The 25,949-nt window shown below is 44.9% G+C and overlaps 1 protein-coding gene across 1 annotated transcript in view; it reads left to right on the forward strand.

The window, feature by feature from the left end:
- Positions 1 to 215: 215 nt before the first annotated feature.
- Positions 216 to 25,949, forward strand: part of LOC147612438 (uncharacterized) — a 53,669-nt gene continuing 27,935 nt past the window's right edge. The window contains exon 1 of the mRNA XM_086783043.1: positions 216 to 1,638. Within this exon, the coding sequence (XP_086639169.1) occupies positions 1,244 to 1,638 (395 nt within the window). The 5' untranslated portion in view covers positions 216 to 1,243. The remainder of the gene's footprint in view (positions 1,639 to 25,949) is intronic.

A 25,949-nucleotide genomic window follows, 5' to 3' on the forward strand; every position in this document is an offset into this window, starting at 1 on the left:
GGAGAGGGCGATCCAGAGAGAGAGAGAGAGAGAGAGAGAGAGAGAGAGAGAGAGAGGGGAAAGAAAGAGTAAATGTGCACTTGATAGATGCAAACCTTCCTATTTTACACGATCTTACACCGGGAAAGCATCTTCCTATTTTACACAATCCTACACCTTAGTACCTTACTCAGAGGTCAGCACCATAAAAGGAGAAGCATTAATTAAATTGTTTTTTTGGAGAGAGAGAGAGAGAGAGGGAGGTGGGAATCATGCCTAAAGTCGAGATATGCACATATAAATAACCCAGATTAGGCGAGACTGTGTCGTCCTCGCCATAGCTGCAGCCCTAGCCCATCTTAGCGTTTCGCACCGCTGTATGGTTGGTTGTGCTTCTCTCCCAGAATGGCTTCAGCAATGGCATGGCCTCGCCATTTCTGATCATTTTCTCACATTTAAGTAAGCAGGGGCACGGAGCTCGCTAACCAAAAGGGCGAAGTCAAATGCAACGTATCTGCACAGGTAGCCTTGCTTTCCCGCTCCAGTTTTACAGAGAAATGCACATTGGCTCTCACAGTTCACATTTCGCCCACATCTCTTTTTTATGCGGGAGGATACCCCCCTACTCTTTCAAGGAGGCGTTCTTTCGAAGCCTGTGCTTTTCTTTCCACAACCCTGCTTTTCTTTCAAATTATGCTAAGCTATCGCATGCAGAAAGGGGATTGAACTGACGCTGCGCTGTAGAGCTTTCTGAGAAGAGATATGCAGACCTTGTTAGAGAGAGAGGATGTTGATACATCGGATGCATAGCAGAAGCAAATATCAGGGCGCCATTAAGTAAGGGATTGCCCTCTGTAGAGAGATTATACGTTGATGACAATGCTGATGATAAGACTATCTGTAGAGTAGAGCAACCAACAGACAAGGATATCTTATTGAGAGAGATGATGTGATGATCATATTACAAAGTATCATGCTATGACGATGATAACAAAGGATAGAGATGTTGTGATGGTGATGACGACAACGAGAATTATGATGAGGGCCATGACAACAATGACAGTTTGATGGTTGAAGCACAGAGCCAGGCATCTCAAAGTGAATGATTTTCTTCTTCTGATGGTGAGGATTCCATGGTTATAGATAAGAGCAGGGCATCACCTGTAAGCAAAAGATTGGCTGAACATTTATTCAACCTCTGTGCTTGTCAAACAAACCCCCACTGGCGTCCTCAAAGCACATCCCGCGTAGGTGTGCCCCCTACATGTGCTGCTGCTGCACTCCTGGGGGTCAGGAAGTCACCTCTTTCAAGGTGGAACCTGTCCATTCCTCTAGCTGGCAAGGGGATGCTTCAGTGGCACCCACAGTTTCGGAGGCCCTTTCGCCTCTGCCCCCTCAAGATGCATTCCTGGCTGATGATGCTTCAGAGCCTGTAAATGACCTCACAGTGGTGAAACTTGGCCTGCCATTAAAGAGCAATCTGAAATGGCCCGGGCACCTTACATGTGCCATACAGTGCCTTGACGATGGTGTCAGTAGGAAGTCAGAAAATGATAAAGATAATTCCACTGTTGCTACCGAGTGTCTTGAGAAAAGGTCAATAAAATGGCTGGACGACCATGGCAAGCAACTTATTCAAGTGAAAGAATTTGAACCAAGGTACCCCATTATTCTTTTATTTGATGCTCCATAAGTTGTGTTTAGTTGGATTTCTCTGAGTGTGCTCTATCCTGTGCAAACTTATGTGGTCGAGTGTTTTTTTTGCACATGGAAATGTTCTCCACTGTCTCCATCACAACACCAGTAGTTTAATCTCTCTCTCTCTCTCTCTCTCATTCCTGCAAACCACAGACACATTTTTGCACAGGTGTTCAGTCATTGAGATCACCTTCTCACCCGGCTAGATCAGTTGTAGCACTAGATCAGCCTTTCTGTTTTTTCCAATATACACATTCACAGAGATGGAGTATCCTGGATTGTGCACACTGCACTGCATATGATCCATACTTCTATTGTTGCTTTTGTTTGCCTAACAGGTCCTATTTTGGTCTCTAGAGGCAAGGATACAATCCCATATCCATCACCCACCCTTACACACACACACACACACACACACACACACACATTCACACACACACACACACACACACACACACGTGTGTGGACTGATCTGGGCTGTTTGGACAGTCCAATAGGCGCCTGGAGGTGCCGAGGATGTGCACCAATGACATAAGTTGGGCATAGTGTGGATTTGTTAGAATGACATTTTTGATGATATTTATGAACCTGAAAACTAATGCCTGACCTGAATCTGACCTGCCTTCAGATCCCTTATAAAGGGAGATCAAGGGTCATTTGAAGGCATCTATTAGCCAGTGTCTGTAGGACCTGAAGCAAGGCAGCAAGGGCACGTCGTGGATTTTCAAGGAGGAAAGCTATAGAGCAGCAAGATAGGTGTCCTTGTGAGAATATGTGAATGTGAAGCGGAAGCAAATAGAGATCACAGCCAAGAGAGATCCAACACTTGAGCTAGAGACTGGAATATTGAATGTATTGAATGAATGTTGAATAAAATATGAAGGCACAATGGCCATGCTTATATACATCTCATGTAGAGCAATCGGCCAGTAGCACTGGAGGACAAATGTCCACGATTGATATAAATGCCTAAAATAGGCTATAAAAATAGTGGAAAAATATGGGAAAAATCCCTAAAAATATCAGATAAATATTTGGATAAAAAGGGGATAAAATGGAGTAGAGATTACATGTTCAACACTTCCTCTCAGCTCTAGCTTGGGGGTCCAACTCCCATATGGGCAAGGAGCTGATTAATAGTATCTCGAGGAAGAGGTTTGGTGAAGAGATCAGCAATGTTGTCCTGAGAAGGACAATATTCCAGTGTAATGATGCCTCACAGCTTATGTTTTTCTACTGTTCATGTGTGGCATGTGGAGCGTGACATGACATACATGTATGGCTGGTGGAGCTTGACATGGTGTGTCTGTGTGGCATACGGGCCTGACATGACAGTACATGTGTGGCTCATGGAGCATGACATGATGGAACATGTGTGGCTTGTGGGGCCTGACATGGTATACATGTATGGCTCATTGAGCGTGACATGATGTGATTCCTTTTGGGACTAGCTATCCTGGAGATTTTATGTATTTATGTTCTGGGAAGATTCCGGAAGGATTATGAGCCTTGGACAGTTTAGCTGATACAACTGAGCCGATGGGTGTTTCTTCCAGTCTAGTTGCACTCATGTGTGTGCATGACTTTATTTTACCTTTGGATGACTTGTTTTGTTTGCCTGGACAATGTCTGAGATTTCTGCCTGCGTTGTAGTCGGGGATGCCTGGGCACCTTGTCGACGTGTGTATGTGCACACCCGTTTGGGATTGACAGGTGGTCTACATGTGTTTTGTAGATGGTAAGTGTCCCAAAAACCCAATTTACAGCTTTATGGTTTCACATTATGGGTGCAGGTTCACACACACTTATAAGTGACCGGACAACTTATAAGTCGTACACACTGGACAAGACTTATTCAATACATGTGGCAGCCATAAGGCGGGCACCGGACTAGATTTGTGCTAGCCACATGTAGGTTAAACAGAGGCTGGACAGGTCATAAAAACGGAGAGGAGGAGCTGGTTGTTATCATCTGGACAAGTTTTCTTCTGACCGAGAGCTTGCAGGCGTGTGTTTGTGCTGAGGATTATCAACAAAATTCTGCATATGTATTGGTTTTGCTTTCATACTCTACCGGAAGAGATAGGTGCTAGCTAGTGGAGAATCCCTAGGCACCCGTGAAGTTGTATTTGGAAGCAGACTCTTTTTTGGTAATCTAACCATAAAGGGGGGGATCAGCCCATCTTGTGGCCCCTAGTGTGGTGTACTGTGCAGATTTGTCATTCTCTTTTATCTGGCATGCTTATGTGTATTTTCAATTTTCGTGATTGATAAGATTTTCCGTGTACAATTGCCCTTCCGTTTACATTGGTATCAGAGCTTGGCTTTCTACACAGTTTGTGCCTAATATGATGCTGGATATGGCTGTAAGGAGTCACTATGCATGAGAGAAGGTTGGGATTCTAAGGTAGCCCTCGTCTTATTGTCGCGCCTCGAAAGAGGTTACTTTTGGTTTAAGCGACAGTGAGTGGTGGAAAGACTTCGTGGCCCTCCTGCCTGAGTAGGGGCACTATTGCACCCTTGCAGTCTATTTAGTATCATACTTGGGAAGTTGGTAGCGAGCGGTTTTGGGGCATGGAAATTCTTTTCTTTTTGAAAATCTGGTAGATACATTATGGCCAGTCAATCTGATTATTTTGTGGAGGACTCTATCACACGTACTCGCCGCATGCGGGAAGAGGATAGAGATAGGGATCATGTTGGGGCTTTGGCAGATAACGATCCATTGTTGTCTGCTAGGGCTGAAGATTAGCAGGATATTGATGCCTTGATGAATGAGGTCGGAGAGCTCCGTGCTTTGCCATAGTTGCATTCTGTACTGGTATGCATTGGCTTAGTCAGTATAGTATGTTCCGTACGAATCCGTACGGAATAGTTGACGTGGACATTTTTTTTGGGCTCCCCAATGGGTGGCTTTTACATCGCGTAGGGTTCCGTACCTTTTTTTAAAATATTTTTCTTGTGTTTTGGGCCACCATCGCGTACCCCGTATGTGTCTTGTACTTGCATCGTAATGTGTGCTTCCAGAACCTGTACCAGCGCGTCGGTCTGCTGTCATACCTTGCTAAGGTGTGGTGCCCATCTCTCTCTCTCTCTCTCTCATAAAGGCCATGATCCACCCGAGTTTAAGTCCCATGGTCATATATGCCCTCGTGTTGCATTCTACTGACGTTAATACCTCTTCTTTCTTCTTTCTTCTCTCTCTCTCTCTCTCTCTCTCTCTCTCTCTCTCTCTCTCTCAGTTCTTAATTAAACTAATCCTACCCTTAATTTTAACACAGATTAATCATTACCCCAATTCAAGAAATTTCTATTTTTAGGAATTTCCTCTATTTTGAGGAATTTCCTCTATTTTCAATCATTCCCTAAGCCCTCTATTTCTAAGATGCCAAAGGTACCAATCCTTACTGGGCTGCACACACCATCATCCTTAATAGCACATCATTAGCAAGTTCAGGCACTTGTCATTGGAAGTGCCGTTATTGTAACTTACAGCAGTCTAGCTTGATCATGCGGGTCATCTGCCACATGTCAAAGATGGGAGGCAAGGGAATTGGTGGGTGCCTAAGTATTCCACAGGAGATGGCTGATGCTATTATAAGGGAGAACCCCAAGGAGTTTCCACATGGTAAAGAGATTCGTATCACTATCGTTGATGACGATGTGTTGTTGGATCCTTTGCCTATTGATGCAGCACCTAGCAGGAAGAGGGCTAGGATTTCTAAGGATGAGGAAGTGCCTGCGTCTTCTGCACCTATTGGGCAGCCTTCTAGGCAACGCAACATTGATTCCTCCTTGCACTCCATGTCATGGATCAAGGAGAGAGATTGAGATAGAGCTTTCTCTCATTGAGTGCAATATCTCTTTCAATGTGCTACGCACAGACTAGTGGAAGAGGATGATTGCCGTTGTTGCAGCTATAGGCAATGTGGATGGGTGGACAGGTTTAGAGTACAATAAGATGAGGACCACCATGTTGGAGGAAGAGTGGATTGAGACTTCTCTCCAACCTATCAAAGAAGGTTGGAAGAAGTTTGGTTGCACCATCATTTCAGATGGTTGGAGTGACACGAGGCAGTGCCACATAATTAATATCTTGGTCTGTTTATGTCTTGGCACCTATTTTTTGTGTGCAGTTGATGCAGGCAAGACAGGGGAGCGGATCACAGCTGATTTTATCTACCACCACATTCGTCAAGCTGTTGTGGAGGTGGGGGTAGAGAATGTGGTGCAAGTGGTAACAGACAAGGTCCCTAAGTGTGCAAGAGGATGGGTGAGCAGATTGAGGAAGAGTTTCCAAGCATTGTGTGGACTCCTTGTGCTGCACACTCCTTGGATCTTCTTATGGAGGATATTGGGAGCTTGAGTTGGGTGAAGCCCATCATCGAGGATGCTACACACATAGCTTCTTTCTTTAGAAAGAAGCACCAGGCATTACTATTTTTCACTCTCATAGTGCGAAAGATATCATACGACCCTCCAAGACCAGATTCGCTTATATGTATTTGGTCTTGGAGCGTTTGTATGATGTTCAAGATGCTTTTCGCCGATCAGTGGTTGATGCACCTTGGAGGCAAATGCATAATGCAAATCATGAAGCCACAAGGACCATCCAAAGAAAAGTGCTAGATGAGGAGTTTTAGATAGAAGCACATAGCATCACCATAGTCTGGAAATCCCTCTTTATCCTCTTGCGTGTCACAGATATGGAGGGGTCTACCATGGGAATACGTATCATTTTTTCCACAAGATGAAGAGAGAGCTTGTAGCATGCACAATCATCTCCAGAGCCAGGTGAACACTAAATATTATTTAGTATTTATAAATTACTCTTCGTAGTATGCACTTATGGCTGTTGACATTCAGAGAGTGGATGAGATTATGCGCCTTGTAGAGAGGAGATGTGATTGGATGCGTCGTCCAATTCATGTATGGTACGGTAGCACTATTGCATCCTCTCTACAAGAGTGCAGATCTTTTCATGGACACGGCGCTTCTATCCATGAGAGATCAGTACAGACTCATGTACCGATCGATGAGCAGCAGGTACACATTGATCGAGAGGATAGGATACTCCAATAACCTTGGAGAATTCTATAGTCGCTGTGTTTCTATGCTGCCAGAGATGTGTAAGACATCTCTTGATTGATGGGAGACACATGGATACATCAGCCTCAACTAAAAGCCCTTGCACTTCGGTTATTATCCCAGGTAATAATACAAAATATATATTGATAAAAAATTTGGCTTTGGAGTCACGAGTGTAAGGTGTAGGCTTTAAGATTTGTTATAACTAAGACATGAATCTTCATGGATTTAAGGATTGTTCCTCTTGAGCGTGTGAGAGGAACTGGAGTTCCTACTCTCTTATCCACACGAAGATCTGAAACCGCTCGAGTACGGCACAACTAGAGAGGTTGGTGTTTTGCAGAGCCAACCTTCGACTAATTCGGAATCTTCGAAAGATGGATAGACCAAAACAGGTAAAAAAATTTACGACAGACACTTCAAAGTTCATAGTAAGCTTAAAGTGATTAGTCACTAATAACTACTAGTGAATACATGCTTCATAGGTTGATGTTGAGGATTTCGAGCGCCGCATCCAGCAACATGCCGAGGAGAGCGACATAGTACGTGATAAGCAAGAGGAGATATACAGATAGCTTCATAGAGAGCTCGAGGCCATTGATAGACGAGTCACTCGAGCTCTCACTACTAGCTCCCTTACTTCTTCAGCTCAGCAGAGTCGTCCTTCCACCTCTAGAGGCACTAGGGTGTATACTCTTGGTGCACATTCCAGAGGGAGAGCCGCCAGAGCGATCAGGTGGTCCAGAGCACCGGATGTAGACTCTTTGAGAGGAGATACCTAGGACCTCTACCATTGTTGAGGAGATACCAGGTGATGTGGGGGAGCGGGAGCCACTATATGATTCTGATGGGAATCTCCTCACAGATGGAGACTACTTATCATCCTCATCTTCAAGCTTGGATGATGATGAGTGAGAGCCGACCATATGGCTATTGATGTTTGTACTTTGTAGTATGTACTAGGATTTCAGCTTCAACAAGACTTCATGTTGTATGCAGTGCAGCTCATTTGACATTTATATAGCATACATGTTTGCATTTCAATTGTTTTTTGTGCATCTTTGTGTACCGGTGTTGCTAAATTATGAATAGTTTATAATGTGTTTTTTAGATATATACAAAAAAAAAGTGAACGTACTTAAAGTACTCATCTCGTTGCGTACTTTACGTACACGTACCATACCGTACCGTACCTAATCTAACCTAAAGTACTCAACCACTATGTCCTTTGCGAAGAGACCTTGATGTATAGAGGGTCATTGAATCAAAGTCTCATGTCAAGGTTGATGTCGTCACTTTTGATGCAATTGTCCAACAGATGGGAATTGACAAACCTTGAGAGTTGGCTGTTGCTTATTTGAAAAGTCGTGGCGATGTTGTTTCCAATGATGAGGGCAAGTGGGTCTTCGCACGGCAGCCACGCAGGCTATCCCATGAAGGGAATTTTGATGATGTGAGGGCATGCAGCCCGCACCAATGATGTGAGACGACATGCAGCCCGCACTAGTGATGTAAGAGGGTATGCAACCCAAGCAAGTGATGTAAGTGGACATGCAGCCCAAGCAAGTGTTTTGAGGGGGCTTGCAGCCCATGCAACAGATATGAAGGGGCATGCAGCCCGAGGAGATGATGTACATCGACATGCAGCTCAAGGGGATGATGAGGGGTTTTCAGTCCATTTGAGAGATGTAGAAGATCTTCATGTATTGTCGGTGTTATCCCCACCCTCTAGATATGTTCCTGCTCCCAGATTTCCAGCTAGAGTGGAGGGTGTTGCACGGGAAATCGGCCCTAGACCTGGGCACCGTCGCCATTGTAGATATGATGAGAAGGATGTTGTTTAGAGCGTCGGGATGCTCGTCATAGTAAGAAGGCTGAAGAATTCGAGTTAGGGGACAAGGACATCAAATTTGAGGGCTATAATGGAAAGTTGGATACCACCAAGACACTTGCTTTCATAAGGCAATTTGAAATAGTCTTTTGCACCGAGGAATTTACTGAGAAATCTATGCTTAGGCATGTGGGTATGCATCTTGAAGAGACTGCAAGTGATTGGTGGATGGCAAAGCTTTTGGACAGGACGGCTGCTGGCACATGGAGTGCCTTTAAAGAGCGATTCTAGGATCATTTCCTCCCTCCTCACTTCGAGAAGGATGTACGAAAGGAATGGGATTGGCTAACATAGGATAAAGGCGAATCCGTTTCTTCTTATGTTTCAAAGTTTTGGCGGATTCTTCTCAAAGTCACACCGTTCACAACGATTAGTGAGGACGAAAAGAAAAGAAGGTTTGAGTCAGGGCTGCGAAGAATCATTCGGAAGAGCTTTGCAGTGTATCCCCACAACACTCTACAGCAGGAGCTCATATACTCGGCCACTATTTTTGAAGAGTTGCATGGTAAGGGAGCTCATACAAGGAAAAATTCAGAGTTGGAAATGAGCAAAAAAAGGGTGGATAGCCACCTAAGTTGCCTAATGAGTCCAAGGATGCAAAAGGGGACAGAAAAGAAGCTGGGGGGTAAAAAGGATGATCCTAAGCTGTCTAGACAACATATTTTTGATTGTATGAGAGAGGGGAAGTGCTTGACATGTGGAAGCAAGGATCACATGAAATCTCAATGCCCCTAGAACCTCAAAAAGAAGAATGTGCAGGATGTAAAACCCAGTGTGAATGTTATACTTGATGTTCAAGGTAACACTGCATATGAACCTTTTATGCAAAGCTTGGGACAAGCTAAAGAACCAAACAACTTTATTTCTTTTTGATAATGCCTCAATAGATAACTTTATATTTATACAGACGGCTGCTGCTCAACAGATAACTCTATATTTATACAGATGGTTGCTGCTCTTGGGTTAAAGCCTGAGGAATCGAGCATGGATTTTCATGCAGATACTGCCTTTGAGGGCAAGGAAGTCAAGGTCACTCCCATTATTGGGAAGCTTCGCATACAGATACAAGGATATTTGGATCATGAAGACTTCCTCATGGCACCACTTATGGGATGTGATGTGATTCTTGGGATGCCTTGGCATTAGCGTTTGGATCCCAAGATTTTATACAAGGAAAAGAAAGTTATGTTTGCTCATAGGGGTAGGGAAGTTTGTATTGATGCGGGTACTACTGGGAGTACTATACCTGTTGTAAGCCACATATCTATTTCCAAGGCAATAAAGAAATCAGCTTGTTCTTACTTGGTCTTTGTACGTGATAATGTTGAGCATGATGCTGTAAATCCCGTAGATCAAGATAAGATTGATTTCTTAAGTGAATATGCTGATTGTTTTGCTGACTCCCTACTAGGATAGTTACCCTTGGAGAGGCCAGAGGATCATTGTATTGACATAATCCCTGGAAGCTCTTCTTCTAACGGACCTTATTATAGCGTGAGTGCTACCCAACAAGAGGAAATCATGACTCAAGTGAATGATTTGCTTGAGAAGGGGTTGATAAGGCCAAGTTGTTCGCCTTATTGTTCTCCAGTTTTACTTGTGCAGAAAAAGGATGGGACATTCGGAATGTGTGTTGATTACAGGGCCCTTAACAAGATTACAATCAAGAATAGGTTTCCGATTCCTCGAATCGATGATATTCATGATAAACTTGAGGGAGCTGCTTGTTTCAGTCGCATTGATCTTAAGAGTGGTTACCATCAGATTTGAGTAGTATCTCAAGATGAACACAAAACGGCTTTTCGAACATCATTTGGGCTATATGAGTATTTGGTTGTGCCATTTGGACTTACAAATGCTCCCGTCACTTTCAATAGAATGATGGACATAATTTTTAGACCTCACCGCAAGTTCACAAGAACTTTCTTTGATGATATTATTATCTTTTCAAAGAGTGAGGCTGAGCATAAAGAGTATATTGCCATTGGTTTTGAAGAGCTAAGAAAACACAAGCTTTTCATCAATGGAAAGAAGAGTGAATTCTTCTTGTCAGAGATTCACTATTTGGGACATATTGTTTCCAAAGATGGAGTACGCATGGATCCCGCAAAGATTCAAGCTATCAAGGATTGGGCAGAACTGCATAACGTTCATCAAGTTAGGAGCTTTATTGGTTTATGCTCTTACTATCGTCGATTTATTCGACACTTTGCTTTCTTGGCTTCTCCGTTGCATGATTTGACGAAGAAGAAAGTTGCATTCCGTTGGTTAGATCTAGAAAAGGCAGCTTTTCAAAAGTTGAAGGACTTCATCATCTCAGGGCTTATTCTTATTATTCTAGATTTTCATAGACCTTTTGTGGTTGAATGTGATGCATGTGGAGATTGTTTGGGGGCTATTTTGAATCAAGAGGGACATGCAGTGGCTTTCGAAAGCCACTGCTTGCAACATGCAGAATTGTATTTGTAGGTCTATGAGAAAGAGGAGTTGGCCATTATTCATGCCCTTCAAACATGGAAACATTATCTTTTAGGGGCTGAATTTATGGTAAAAACAGATCACCAAAGTTTACGACACTTTCTCACACCTAGACTTTCAGAAAAGCATCTAACATGGGCCAATTTCTTGTCCATGTTCCATTTTCAGATTTTGCATAGTCCGGGCAAGAAGAATTTGGTAGCGGATGCTTTGTCACATAGGCCTCAAGTGCATGCAGTGACTACCGCTTATCCTCAGGACTTGTCAACGATGCGGGATATGTATGCTTTGGATACAGATTTTCAGCTTATATGGGCTGATTTGAATGATGGTACTGCTGTCCCTCCTTATTCGATTAGAGATGGGTTTCTGATGATGCAAAACTGTATTTGTGTAGTGCATGAATTGTGCCAAAAGGTTATGGAAGAATGTCATGCTCCTCCATATGTAAGTCATCGTGGTATTCTGGCGACTACACAGGCTTTGGAAAGATATTTCTTTTGGCCAACTTTACACAGGGATATTGAAGCTAATGTGCGAGAGTGCCTAGTGTGTCAGAAAGTCAAGTTTGACAGGCACAGGACACCTGGTTTGCTTCAGCCCTTACCCATTCCACAAGAGCCATGGGAAAGCATTGCCATGGATTTCATCATGGATCTGCCGAGATCGGCACATGGTAATGATGCTATATGGACTATCATAGATCGCTTTAGTAAACAAGTACATTTTATTCTTGTGCATAAAACAATCAAGCCAGAACGCACGGCGAGGTTGTTCTTGGCTCAAAATTTCAAACATCATGGCATGCCCGAGTCTATTGTGGGGGATAGAGATCCTCGGACAACCAGTTTATTTTGGCGGGCATTGTTTGATAACATGGGCACAAAGCTGAGTTTTTCATCAGCTTATCATCCTCAAACGGATGGTGAGAGTTAAATTGCAAATTCAGCTGTACTTGATTTGCTCAAGTGTTATGTATCAGAGTAGAAGTTAGATTGGGAAAAGTATTTGCCATTGGTTGTGTCATGTGCACACACATGTAAATGCTGATCTCAAAACTAATCCTAGAGTGCAGCCAGAGAAAGAAGGATTAAGAACCAGAATTTTGGAGCATTGATGTGAAAGATATGGCAAGGGATGAACAAGTCGGATACTTCAAGGATGAAAAAGGTGTCGAAGTGGCTGGCCGACCAGTAGTTGGCCAGTTCTCTAGTAGGTCCAAGGCCTATAAAAGGCACTTTTGATTACATTTTGATCATTCGCTCCCTCTTGCATGTGGGTCTAGATATAGGACTAGAGTTAGGGTTTTCTACCTTTTCCAGAAGGCAGCCCATGGCCGCGAGGATTCATGTACCTTTTTGTACCATATGATATATTGAATTTCTAGCTCTCTGAGCACCATCTTATACTCAGTGATACCACATACATTGTACATGGTTTTGTCTCATAGGCCAGTTCACTTTGGCCTGAGAGAGACGTTAATACAATCTTTCTTTCTTTCTCTCTTTCTACTCTCTATTTTGCCTGTGTTTTTGCATTAGCATGTTCTAGATGGTGTTTAGGGCTGAAAGAAGCATCGCAGAGCTTCCGCATGTAACATTGGTATCAGAGCATGAGGCTCAGCAAGGCTAAACACTGATTCAGTCCCATATAAAGATGTACAGGTCCAAGGTACAAAGTGCACAAGTACGAGGCCCAGGGCAAGGAACACAAGACTGGGAAGAACTCCTAGGAGGTTGGTTGGTGGTGTTTCACAAAGCCCAAATGGAATGGTAGTCCTGTGAGTCGGGAAAGGCTTTCAGGCAATGGTTCCAAGGGAGGATGATCCTCCAAGGGGTGGAGTGAGAGTGCCAGACTCATTTCTCAAGAATGAAGACCAAGACAGTGTTCAGAGATAGGGCAGGAACGGAATGGGGACTAGATGGATCAGATGCATAGATCTTCTTCAGAGTTAGAGTGGATTTGGAGACCGGGCCGGGTATTCAGTGAAAAGGTTGCCAGGGTAGGAAGGATGACAGAGGGACTCCGAGAATAGAATAGGATGATGACAGTCATCCAAGAAGCAGATTGGAATCCCAAGTTTAGCAGAAGGGGATGTCACGTGCACACACGTGTACATGCTAATCTTAGGACTAATCCTAGAGTGCAGCCAGATAAAGAAGGATTAAGAACCAGAATTTTGGAGCATTGATGTGCAAGATATAGCAAGGGATGAACTGGAGTGGACGAGAAGACCTGTCGGCTGAGTGGAATACATGAAGAGGCTGTCGTCTGCAGCAAAACAGGTCGGATACTTCAAGGATGAAAAAGGTGTCCAAGCGGCTGGTCGACCAGCAGTCAGTCAGTTCTCTAGTTGGTCCAAGGCCTATAAAAGGCACTTTTGCTCATCGTTTTCATCATTTATTCCCTCTTGGGTGTGGGTCTAGATATAGGACTAGAGTTAGGATTCATGTACCTTCTTGTACCATATGATATACTGAATTTCTAGCTATCTCTCTCTCTCTCTCTACCCTCTATTCTGCTTGTGTTTTTGCATCAACATGTTCTAGATGGTGTTTAGGGCTAAAAGAAGCATCCCAGAGCTTCCGCATGTAATAGGTTGAGTTTACAATAACACAGTGCATTCTTCAACTAATAAGACTCCGTTTGAGATAGTCTATGGCAAGGTGGTGCTTCCACTTATCTTACGAACGAAAGATGAAATCTTTGCAGTAGATGAGTATGTCAAAGATTTAGATGTTGTGTTTGCACAGGTTTAGACAGCCATAGAAAGATCTCAAGCTAAGTAGAAAAAGGTAGCTGACAAGCACAAGCGAGAGGTTATTTTCAAGGAAGGTGATTGGGTATTACTTAAGTTTGAGAAAGCACGTCTTCGGAAGCGACCAGGCAAGGAAGGCAAGTTTCGTAAGCTTTGAAACAGGTATTATGGGCCATTCCAGATCTTACAGAAGATAAACGAAGTGGCTTATATATTGGTTTTGCCCAATCACTGGAAAATACATAATGTGTTTTATAGTCTATTGAGGCCCTATGTGGGACCGCCTCCTATGGAACTAGTTTTGGAAGATCCACTAGAAGTGGATGAACTTGAGGAGGTATTGCAACCTGAGCAGATCGCTTTTCATAAAGAGCGCAAGCATGCAGGTGGCAAGCTAGTGCGCATGTATCTTGTGAAGTTTAAAAACTATTCAATTATGGATGCAAAATGGATTGATGAGGATTATTTTGTGAATTATTCGGAACTGTTGAAGGCCTACTTGGAAGCTTTTCAGTTGTGGTCAACTGCGTAGAAGCCGGAGGGAATGTCACAAAATTCCTGATAGCTTCTGTTTTTCTACTGTTCATGTGTGGCATGTGGAGCCGAACATGACATACATGTATAGCTGGTGGAGCGTGACATGGTGTGTCTGTGTGGCATATGGAGCCTAACATGACAATACATGTGTGGCTCATGGAGCCTGACATGATGGAACATGTGTGGCTTTAGGGGCTTGGCATGGTATACATGTATGGCTCATGGAGCCTGACATGATGTGATTCCCTGGGACTAGCTATCCTAGAGATTTTTTGTATTTATGTTCTGGGAAGGTTTCGGAAGGATTATGAGCCTTGGACAGTTTAGCTGATACAATTGAGTAGATGGGTGTTTCTTCCAGTCTAGCTGCACTCATGTGTGTGCATGACTTTGATTTTACCTTTGGATGACTTGTTTTGTTTGCCTAGACAATGCGTGAGATTTTTGCCTGCGTTGTCCACGGGACCGGGGACGCCTGGGCACCCTGTGGATGTGTATGTTGCACACCTATTTGGGACTGATAGGTGGTCTACATGTGTTTTGTAGGTGGTAAGTGTTCCCAAAAACCCAATTTACAGCTTTATGGTTTCACATTATGGGTGCAGGTTCACACACACTTATAAGTGACCGGACAACTTATAAGTCGTACACACTGGACAAGACTTATTTAATACATGTGGCAGCCATAAGGCGGGCACCGGACTAAATTTGTGCCAACCACATGTAGGTGCCCCCTTCTAGACCAATAAAGCCATACGATTTAGCTATTTCTGTTGGGGGAACATCTATTATTGAAAAAAAACTCCAGATTTGTGGAAGGCGCATGCTTTTCAGGGTGCATGAGGGCTGGTTGACTCGTTTTCAGCCTCTTGGCAGCCTACTACAGCTATCTATCGTGACAGATGTTCACTAGATGCATGGGAGCTGCTGGCCGACTCCTGCATGTCTTCCATTGCTGGCCGGCTGGTTTTACAGCTTGAACAGAGGCTGGACAGGTCATAAAAATGGAGAGGAGGAGTTGGTTGTCATGACCCTATGAAAATGGAACAACACAAGTGTGGGCATGGTGGTTGCTGAGCAAAAATATTAAATGATTCACATTTGGGGTGCCCGAACAAAGAGAATGATGTGTGGACATCTTCAGGTGTGAAGGGGGACCAGAAAATTAATGAATTTTAATGTTTTATTCATGGGTGGCCCCTAGGGAACTTTAATAAATATTAAAGTTGGGGGCCTAGGATAATTTTGGAGAGAGGCCACTCCACTTTTGGAGTTACACGCCTCTCTCATCTCTCTCTCTCTCTTGCTTTTTGGGGAAGCGTGGAAGTTTTCAAGCGTGGAGAAGAAGAGAAGCTGGTCGACTGCATACGTGGGCTGTTGTGTGTTTGGCTGCATACAGAATCTTCCGTACAGAACAGGACAAGCCGTACAGAGCTGTACGACAGCAGGTATTGCTGCAGGTACAGGCGGCGCTGTGACAGGGGCTGAAAGCAGGTGCATGCTGTGCTGCAGGCTTTGGCGGCGGCTGTGCTGTAGGTACAGGAATACGGACAGCTGGTACAGGTGTACGGACAGGTGCAGGGTCTGGCGGCGCTGGTATAGTATGCGCTGGCAGGAATAGACAGCAGGCGGTTGCTGTGCAAGTGCTGTCCTGTACGGTACAGGTGGCTTCAGAGGCTGTACGGACAGGTGCAGTGGTGATTTATTGACCTGTACGGACAGGTACAGCCAGTTTTAGCTTTGTTCAGACCTGAACAGTAGTGGGTGGTGCATCTCCAGTTGCAGGCAAAGCTTTCTTAGAGCTTAGTTGGTGTATCAGTCAAGTGATTGCAAGGAGGAAAGTACAGGTTGGTATGATTGGCCTCACGGGTGCAGAATCACGTGCTGATTTGGTAAGCTCTGAACTTGTCCATCTTTCTTTCTTTCCATTGGCCTATGTCTGCTCCAGAGTTGTGTTATCTGGCCCCTTGTGAGAGGAGGGGTATGGCAGATTGAAAGGGTGGAAACAGAAATTGGACAGTGGATGTATGTTTGTGCTGAGTTGTGGAACCATGTTCATGGGATATGCCAGATGTGTGCTCAAGGCTGCCCTGCTGAATGGTCTTGGCTGATCAGAGGGAAACACAGAGTGTTGCTTTTGTGGGACACATATCTGTGTGTGAATCCTCTGTGCTAAGAGGTCTTGTGGGCTGCCAGATTAGACATACAGTCTATTCTCCTGGCTGGCTTTGTGGTACTCAGCTTTACATCTTTTTGAATTTGAATAAAGAAATACCGAAAGGGGCGCCAAGCTTTGGGGCCAATAGGTGTCGTTCTCATTACAGTTTTGGGGCACTCTAGCTCCAATTAAATTTGTTTTTATATTTGGACTACAAGTGGAAGGGTGACTGCTAGTCTACCGCACTTTGGTTTCTACCAGAAGCCGGTTTCAAGGTTCCGTTGCCGGGACCCATCATCAACTTTCTTAAGGGGTTGAGCTCGTGGTTGACTCGAGGAAAGTCATCGCTGAAAAATTCAGCAACATGTCTGATACAGAAGACGAATATTTTTATCATGAAGAGGAAGAGCAAGAGACCTCTCCTGAGAGAAATGAATCTGAGGATATTCTTGCAGGAGAACAGGCTGCAAATGATGAGCAATATGAGGATGGAACACAGCCAGAAGATATGCCTAGTAAAGAGGAAGATGATGCTCAGTTTAAAAATCGTTTGGCTGGTGTAATGGATGTGTTTATGCAGCTCACACAAAGTGAGAAGTTTGCTGAATTTATGAGATCCCGTTCTGAGCCTGAAAAGAAGAAGAAGGTGCGTTCTAAGAAACTTCCTCAGGGTCATAGTGCTGCCTTCCCACAGGATCCATCTTTTGGACAGTTTCCGAACATGCAGCTTGCTTTTGGTGCTAATTCTCAGAGTTCCTTTTTCGGACAGCCATTTGTTCCTCAGCAGACTATGCATCCAGGTTATTTTGGTGGTGGCTCTGTGTTCCAATCCATGACTGGGGGTTATCCTCAGGGAGGCATGGGTATGCCAGGGACTTTTGGAGCAAATTTTCAGCCTGGTAATGTGTATGGTGGTATGCAGTCCGGAATGCAAGGAAACATGTTTGGGGGCATGCAACCTGGAATGCAAGCAAATATGTATGGTGGCATGCAACCGGGTATGCATAATGGAATGTTTGGAAACATGGCTGGAACGTATGGCATGCCAAGTGTGGGAATTGGAAATGTTGACCCTATGATGGGCATGAATGTTGGGGATAACAATCTTGTGAAGCCACTTCCTTACGATAATCTAACGCCTATGGGTAAGGCGAAGGATTATAAGGAAGGGGAAGCTACTGTGAAATTTGATACATTCAGTGGAGCCAAAGATAATCTAACGCCTATGGGTAAGGCGAAGGATTATAAGGAAGGGGGAGCTGCTGTGAAATTTGATACATTCAGTGGAGCCAAAGATAAGTTAAAGGCACTTACCTTCTTACAGCAGTTTGATGCTGCTTTTTCTGGTGGTAATTACACGGAGTCCTCTAAGGTGAGAAAAGCTACCACTTTTCTCAAAGGCAATGCATTGCAGTGGTGGTCTACTCTTCTTTTGCAGGACATACGCCAACTACTTGGGTACAATTTAAACAGGTGTTCTCTTCCGTATGGCTCACATCTACTTTTGAGGTGGATGTAATGACAGCATGGCACAAGTTGGATGCATCAAAGTGTGACAATCTGGAAGATTACACCAAGAAGTTTTGGGAAGCTTTACTCCCAGTTACTTCTTACTGTGCAATGCCTTTGTCTGAGCAGGTAGAGAAGTATTGTTGTGGGCTGCCCAAGGAAGTGCGTGACTATTGTATCAAGACTCGAGTAACAAACATGTCACAGATGATAGAGAATGCTATGACAGCTAATGCGTTACTCACTGGAGTCTCATTTGGGTTTAAAGGCAGTAAGAACTCGAGCAATGCAAAAGGGTCTACAGAGACGCGGTATAAGAAGTTGCCAATGCCCAAGAGAACTTTTGAGGAGAGACAGGCTTTGAGGGATGCTCGGAAATGTTTCTACTGTACAGAAGAGGGACATATGTCTTTTAATTGTCCCAAAAGGACTCTGACAATAAAGGAGAGCCCAAGTCAAAGAAACCAAAACCTTCTGCAGGGTTAGTTCCTGATCTTGTTGGGGAACAGCCAGGTGGTGAAGAGTCTGAGTTGTGCAGGGCATGGGGCAAAGTGAGAGATCAAAATGCCTTGATATTCTTTGACACAGGTGCTAGAGCCAACTTTATTTCACTGGATTTGGCTGGCCGATTGGGGATTCGTGCAGAGGAGATGGGGCCGTTATATGAGGCTAACATGGCTTGTCCAGGGTATGCAGAACCCGTCACTCCTATTATTGGGAAGCTTAGGCTTCATTTGCAGGGTTATGTGGACAGCGAAGAGTTTTTCATCATGCCACTTGATGGACGTGATGTTTTGTTGGCTTATCCTTTGTATGCAAAATAGGTGGTACCTTCTTCCCTCCTTCCACAATCTCAAAAGGCGCCTTGCCCGTTGAGGTATGGACAGTGTTATTATATGCAAACTCCACCAAAGGAAGATACTTTTCCCATTGTTCCTTGTGCTCTGACACATAACATTTAAGAAGATCTAACACTATAGAGTTAGCCTCTTCCGATTGACCATCTGTTTGTGGATGAAATGAAGATGAAAACTTGAGAGTTGTACCCATGTTGTCAAACAACCCTCTCCAGAATAAACTTGTCATCCATGGATCACGATCACTAATGATAGACGTAGGCAAGCCATGATACTTGAAGATGTTCGCCATTAACAACTTCACCATATGTTCAACTTTGATCGTCTTACGCACGGGAATGAAATGAGCCTGCTTACTAAACGTGCATATGATAGTCCAAATGCCATCATTGCCCGTTTGTGTCCGTGGAAGATCAAATATAAAATCCATGGCAATGTTCTTCCAAGGTCTATCTGAATAGGTAAAGGCTGTAGTAACCCTAGTGTCTTTTGATGGTCAAACTTTACCTTATGACATACGATGCATTGCCTAACAAAGGCATCAACATCTCTTCTCAAGGTTGGCCAATAAAAGAAAGTCTCCACTGCTTTTATCGTGGCGTCAATACCTCTATGACCTGCATACGGTGGAGCATGACTTTCAATCATAACCTTGAGGCGCAATTGAATGGTAACACACAGTCTACCATGCATCAACAAAAACCCATCTCTGAGAGTATAGTGCTCATGCCGCTGACCCTCAGATATCTGATCATACAACCTTTCAAAGTCCTCATCATGGGCATACTGCTCTTTCATTTCATCAAGCTCATGATGATAAGCAAGTGAAACAGCTGAGACCTGTGGCTTGCGTGACAAAGCATCTGCCACAACATTCTTTTTGCCTTCCACATGCACAATCTAGAAGTGAAACATAGACAAAAAGTTTGCCCATCCCATATGCTTCTCTGAAAGCTTAGTTTGCGTGAGGAAATAACGCAAGGTCTGATGATCTGTCTGCACAGTGAAATCAGCCCCAAGCAAATAGTGTTTCCATGTAGAAAGAGCATGAATTACAGCCAACATCTCTTTCTCATAAACCTGTAAATGCTTCTCGGCATCTTGCAATATTCTACTCTCATAGGCTATCACATGTCCTTCTTGCGCTGATCAGGCCGCAGACCGTCACAGACGTGCTTTAGAGTTTGCCTTGGGTGATTGGGTTCTTTTGCGCTTTGAAAAGGCTAGGCTCATGAAGATGAAGGGTAAAGAGCGCTTATTCCCTAAGTTGAGCATGCGCTATTATGGGCCTTTTCAGGTATTGGAAAAGATTGGTGAGGTGGCCTATTGCTTGAAGCTACCAGATCACTGGAGGATTCACAATGCATTTCATGTGAGTCTACTTAGACCTTTCCGTCGGGATGTGCCTGAGGATGTATCAGATGTATCAGATGAGGCTCAGCCAGAAGTTGAGGAACTTGATGAGGTTCTTATTCCAGAGCAGATGCTGGCACATAAGGAAATAAAGGTACGAGGTAAAGTTTCCCGTCGCTATCTTGTGAAGTTCAAGAACTATTCACCGATGGATGCGAAGTGGATGGAGGAAGGTGACTTAACAGATTCACCTCAGGTTTTGCAGCTTTATCTCGATGCCTTTGAGTTGGAGCCGACTCTTGTTTTGGCTCATTCAGGTTCAGCAGAGCATGGGTCTGGAGCATTGCCTGATGCTCAAGAGGGGGGTAGCACCTCCACTCCCTTGATACAGACAGGCTCAGATGACATCTAGAGGTCGCTTGGTGCAGTTTTTGTCTCACCCGAAGGTACTAATGGCTGACAGTACATCTGTTTATGGGACTTCTATGATATATGTGTACTAGTCACATTGGATGTTGTGGTTGTGTATGGTTCACAGTGGTATACAACTTGGACTACTACTACACCATTGGTTTGCAGTGAATGTTGTTACACGTGCATGGCTTAGAGAGATTGGGACGCTGATCTTGCCGTATTGTATATTTCGCTTTGGATATTTTGCTGTATCACCAGAATGCAATCGAGGACGCTTGCCATTTTTCAAGACGGGGGTATGTCATGACCCTGTGAAAATGGAACAGCACAAGTGTGGGCATGGTGGTTGCTGAGCAAAAATATTAAATGATTCACATTTGGGGTGCCCGGACAAAGAGAATGATGTGTGGACATCTTCAGGTGTGAAGGGGGACCAGAACATTAATGAATTTTAATGTTTTATTCATGGGTGGCCCCTAGGCCTAAGTGGCCCCTAGGGAACTTTAATAAATATTAAAGTTGGGGGCCTAGGATAATTTTGGAGAGAGGCCACTCCACTTTTGGAGTTACACGCCTCTCTCATCTCTCTCTCTCTCTCTCTCGCTTTTGGGGAAGCGTGGAAGTTTTCAAGCGTGGAGAAGAAGAGAAGTTGGTCGACTGCATATGTGGGCTGCTGTGTGTTTGGCTGCATACAGAATCTTCCGTACAGAACAGGACAGGCCGTACAGAGCTGTACGACAGCAGGTATTGCTGCAGGTACAGGCGGCGCTGACAGGGGTTGAAAGCAGGTGCATGCTGTGCTGCAGGCTTTGGCGGCAGCTGTGCTACAGGTACAGTTGTACGGACAGCTGGTACAGGTGTACGGACAGGTGCAGGGTCTGGTGGCGTTGGTACAGTCTGCGCTGCCCGGAATAGACAGCAGGCGGCTGCTGTGCAAGTGCTGTCCTGTACGGTACAGGTGGCTGCAGAGGCTATACGGACAGGTACAGTGGTGATTTACTGACCTGTGTGGACAGGTACAGCCAGTTTCAGCTCTGTTCAGACCTGAACAGTAGTGGGTGGTGCATCTCCAGTTGCAGGCAAAGCTATCTCAGAGCTTAGTTGGTGTATCAGTCAAGTGATTGCAAGGAGGAAAGTATAGGCTGGTATGATTGGCCTCACGAGTGCAGAATCACGTGCTGATTTGGTAAGCTCTGAACTTGTCCATCTTTCTTTCTTTCCATTGGCCTATGTCTGCTGCTGCAGAGTTGTGTTATCTGGCCCCTTGTGAGAGGAGGGGTATGGCAGATTGAAAGGGTGGAAACAGAGATTGGACAGTGGATGTATGTTTGTGCTGAGTTGTGGAACCATGTTCATGGGATATGCCAGATGTGTGCTCAAGGCTGCCCTGCCGAATGGTCTTGGCTGATCAGAGGGAAACACAGAGTGTTGCTTTTGTGGGACACAGATCTGTGTGTGAATCCTCTGTGCTAAGAGGTCTTGTGGGCTGCCAGATTGGACATACAGGTGTATTCTCTTGGCTGGCTTTGTTGTACTCAGCTTTACATCTTTTTGAATTTGAATAAAGAAATACCGAAAGGGGCGCCAAGCTTTGGGGCCAACAGGTGTCGTTCTCATTACAGTTTTGGGGCACTCTAGCTCCAATTAAATTTGTTTTTATATTTGGACTACAAGTGGAAGGGTGACTGCTAGTCTACCGCACTTTGGTTTCTACTAGAGGCGGGTTTCATTGGTCATCACCTGGGCTAGTTTTCTTCTAACCGAGAGCTTGTAAGCGTGTGTACTGTTGCTGGTCGCATCCCCGTGAGGCTACTGAGAGCTGGTTGACTGCTGTAAACAGCCTTTCATGGCTGGTCGGCTTGTCTTGTGAACCATACAGCAGGAGGGCGAAGACACAAGGTTGTTCCGGGCTGATGCGGGAGTGCTATGGGCTGTCCATAGTTGTCCTGCATGGGCTTGATGCCGGAAGTGCCTTCTTGTGCCAAGGATTATCAACAAAATTCTGCATATGTATTGGTTATGCTTTCATACTGTACTGGAAGAGACAAGCTCTAGCTAGTGGAAAATCCTGGGGCACCTGTGAAGTTGTATTTGGATTCTGGAAGCAAACTCCTTTTTTTTTAATCTAACCATAAGGGGGGGGGGGGGGGGGGGGGGGGGGGGGGGGGGGGGCGTAAGCCCATCTTCTGGCCCCTAGTGTGGTGTACTGTGCAGATTTGTCATTCTCTTTTATCTAGCATGCTTATGTGTATTTTTTAGTTTTCATGATTGATAAGATTTTCTGTGTACAATTGCCCTTTTGTTTACACACTTCCTGGACTTGGAACAAATTTGGATTTGTCAGAATCAGGGATATGAACCTTGGCATCACAACCAAAAACCTTGAAATTAGAGACAGAAGGTTTCTATCCAGTAAAGGCCTCCTTTGGAGTCATATGAGAAACCGCCTTTGTAGGAGAACGGTTGATGATGTAAATGCCAATGCTCATAGGTTCTCCCCAGAAAGAGGGAGGAAGATAAGAAGAAAGCATGGTACAGGCCATCTCCTGAACAGTCATATTCTTGCGTTCAACCACACCATTCCGTTGAGGAGTGTGAGGTGTGGAAAATTGACGGCTTATACCTTTTTGTGAGCAAAAATTATGGAAGGCTTTGGAGATGAATTCTCCTCCATTGTCGGAATGGACTTGTCGAACCTTTTGTGTGGTCTAGTCTCGACCAAAGTCACCTACACTTGGAAGCGGGAGAAGGCTTGAGATTTTTCAGCCAAGAGATAAACCCAAACTTTGCGTGAGTAATCATCAATAATAAGCATAAAGTACCTGGCTCCTCCCTGGGTAGTAGTCTGCATGGGGCCACACAGGTCCATATGAATGAGCTCCAGAATATGAGAAGCCCGATAAGAAGCCTTGTGAGGAAAGGCATCTCGGTGTTGTTTGCCATGAAGACAAGCCACACAAGTGGAGTGGGAGGGTTTTAGTGGTGGAAGACCCTTGACTATCTGCTGAGAAGACAACACCTGTAGAGAAGACAGCACCTGTAGAGAAGTATAATTCAGATGCTCGTAGCGAGCATGCCACAAATCCGTATCCACATGAGCTACCAAGGCATGATAGCTGTGAAGAAGTTGCAGCAGACGAGATCGGGACTCATTCAAAGAGCCTCCAAAGTCCTTCAACCATCATGGATGGTAGAATGGTCCTAGGGCCATTCTTTCAAGCACATTGTGCAGGTAGAATGGCCCTAGTGATGAGGCAGCTACGCGAAGTTGAGGATGATGACCAAATACATAGCAAAGAGATAGACGACTGCTAGTGGAGATGAGGTGACAGCTTGGGCAAGTCAGCGCGAGCAGGTGATGGAAGCAATGGGAGGTCTTAGCTTTGATATCAATTGAAGGTAATAGTTCCTGCTAGGGTTGCGTAGTACCTAGGCTTTGGTGGCTGAAAGGCTAAGGCAGCCATGGCTGATGGGTGGGAGAAAGAAAGAAAGATATATTAAGTGTCTACTAAAGACCCAATGGGCCTATGAGACCAAAGTGATACAATAATGTCCATGGCATATCTCATCATGGAATAGAAAATAAAACAGAAAGAAAACATAAACATAGCTATCTCACTTGGGTGATACAAAATTGTCCATGGAAACTCATCAGGAAATACTAAGAACATAGAAACATGAGAGTAGTATCAGCTCTGAGTAGATGGTATACCACTCTCCAAAATATCAAGCATGGGGCTAATGAGTATGGTCAAGAGTTTTTCCCTCAGCTATGCCATGTGGAAAGGTAGCTCGATGGCGGTGGAGCATGTCTTGGATCTGGAGCTGATGAGGTGATCGTGGCCGCCTGCGGGGTGGGGGGGGGGTGGGGGGGTCATGTGCACAGTGTGTATCTACCGTGTGCTACACGCACACAAGACTAGCTTCGAGGTTGGGGAAGCTTGGAGCTAGGCAGGCTGATTGACGAGCCGAGTTAGGGATAGACTAACGGGCAGGCTTCCAAGTATGGACGGGCGGGCGCCCAAGTGTGGGTGCCCGATGACCGGCGAAGAGCCTATAAAAGGGTGGCCAAGGTTAGTCATTAGTCATATAGAGTCTCGCGTGTCTTTGTGAGAGCTCTTTTGTTAGGAGCCTGGATCTAGTGCAGACGTGCAGAAGGCCATTGTTTTTTCTCAATGGGCATCGCATGCTGTTACGGGCGGGCCAGCCATCGTTTTTTTTAAACGTGGGCAGCGAATAACATAGGGCGGAGCCTCACGTTTTATTTTGGGCGGAAAAAAGCCACGTAGGCAGCGTCGACCACCCGCCCCCGTTTATTGCCGTTTCGGTGAGGTCAACGTGGGGAAATGGCGTTTCCCCGTTTTGAGGCGTCATTTCTCCCCTGTTTCCTGTGACTGTGCCTTGAGGGCAGCCGGCTTGTCTGCTAGTGGCATCGGGGAATCTAATGACGAGGGGCTGCTCTCGTGTCAAATCCTTGCCTGCCCTCCATGTATGTGCAAGGGGGGGGGGTGATCCCATCCACTCCTAGCATCTGGCAAAGCATCATGGCATCCTCCCTGGGGGAAGCCCCCTCTTGTAGCCCTCGTACTCGCACATGGAGGGTCCTATCCTTCTTGCGTTTCTCCTCCTCGAGAGTCTCATGTATGATGCTCTGTGGGGGTTTGTGCTTCTTCACCACCTCAACCCAATCTTTCTTAGTGGTCTGTAGTTCTTCTCGTAGCTTATCACTCGCAGCTTTCAACTGCTCCAAGTCAGTCCTTAGACCCTCCTGAATATTCAGTTCCCCTTCCTCCACTGTACTTAAAGGGAGAGAGTTAGGGTTTCATGTGGGAGATACACACAGAGAAGAAGGGCGAGAGAGAGAGAGAGAGAGACATGTGGGGATAAGTCAACTCACAGTATGAGTGTGTGACTCCCCTATCATACATGTATATTTGCTCTAGTACACATAGTGCACTTAGTACATTAAAAGTACTAAGTGTACTATGTACTATAAAACTTATGGGCTAGTACACACTATAAGGGTGGGCATAATGCCTTTACCCCAACAACCTCCCACTTAAAGGCAAAGTGCCCTTAAATGAAGGAAAAGAAAAAATCAGCATGTACATGATAATATACAAGGCCATATCAAGGCTGAAACTGGCCTCATCCAATGCCCATCAAGTGTCTGCAATGAGCAAACCGCTCTGGATGCAAACTCTTTGTCAACAGGTCAGCCGGGTTGTC

The sequence above is a fragment of the Cibotium barometz genome, chromosome 45, assembly GCF_041138505.1.
Source record: "Cibotium barometz isolate CiBa-2024 chromosome 45, ASM4113850v1, whole genome shotgun sequence".
Lineage (NCBI taxonomy): Eukaryota > Viridiplantae > Streptophyta > Polypodiopsida > Cyatheales > Cibotiaceae > Cibotium > Cibotium barometz.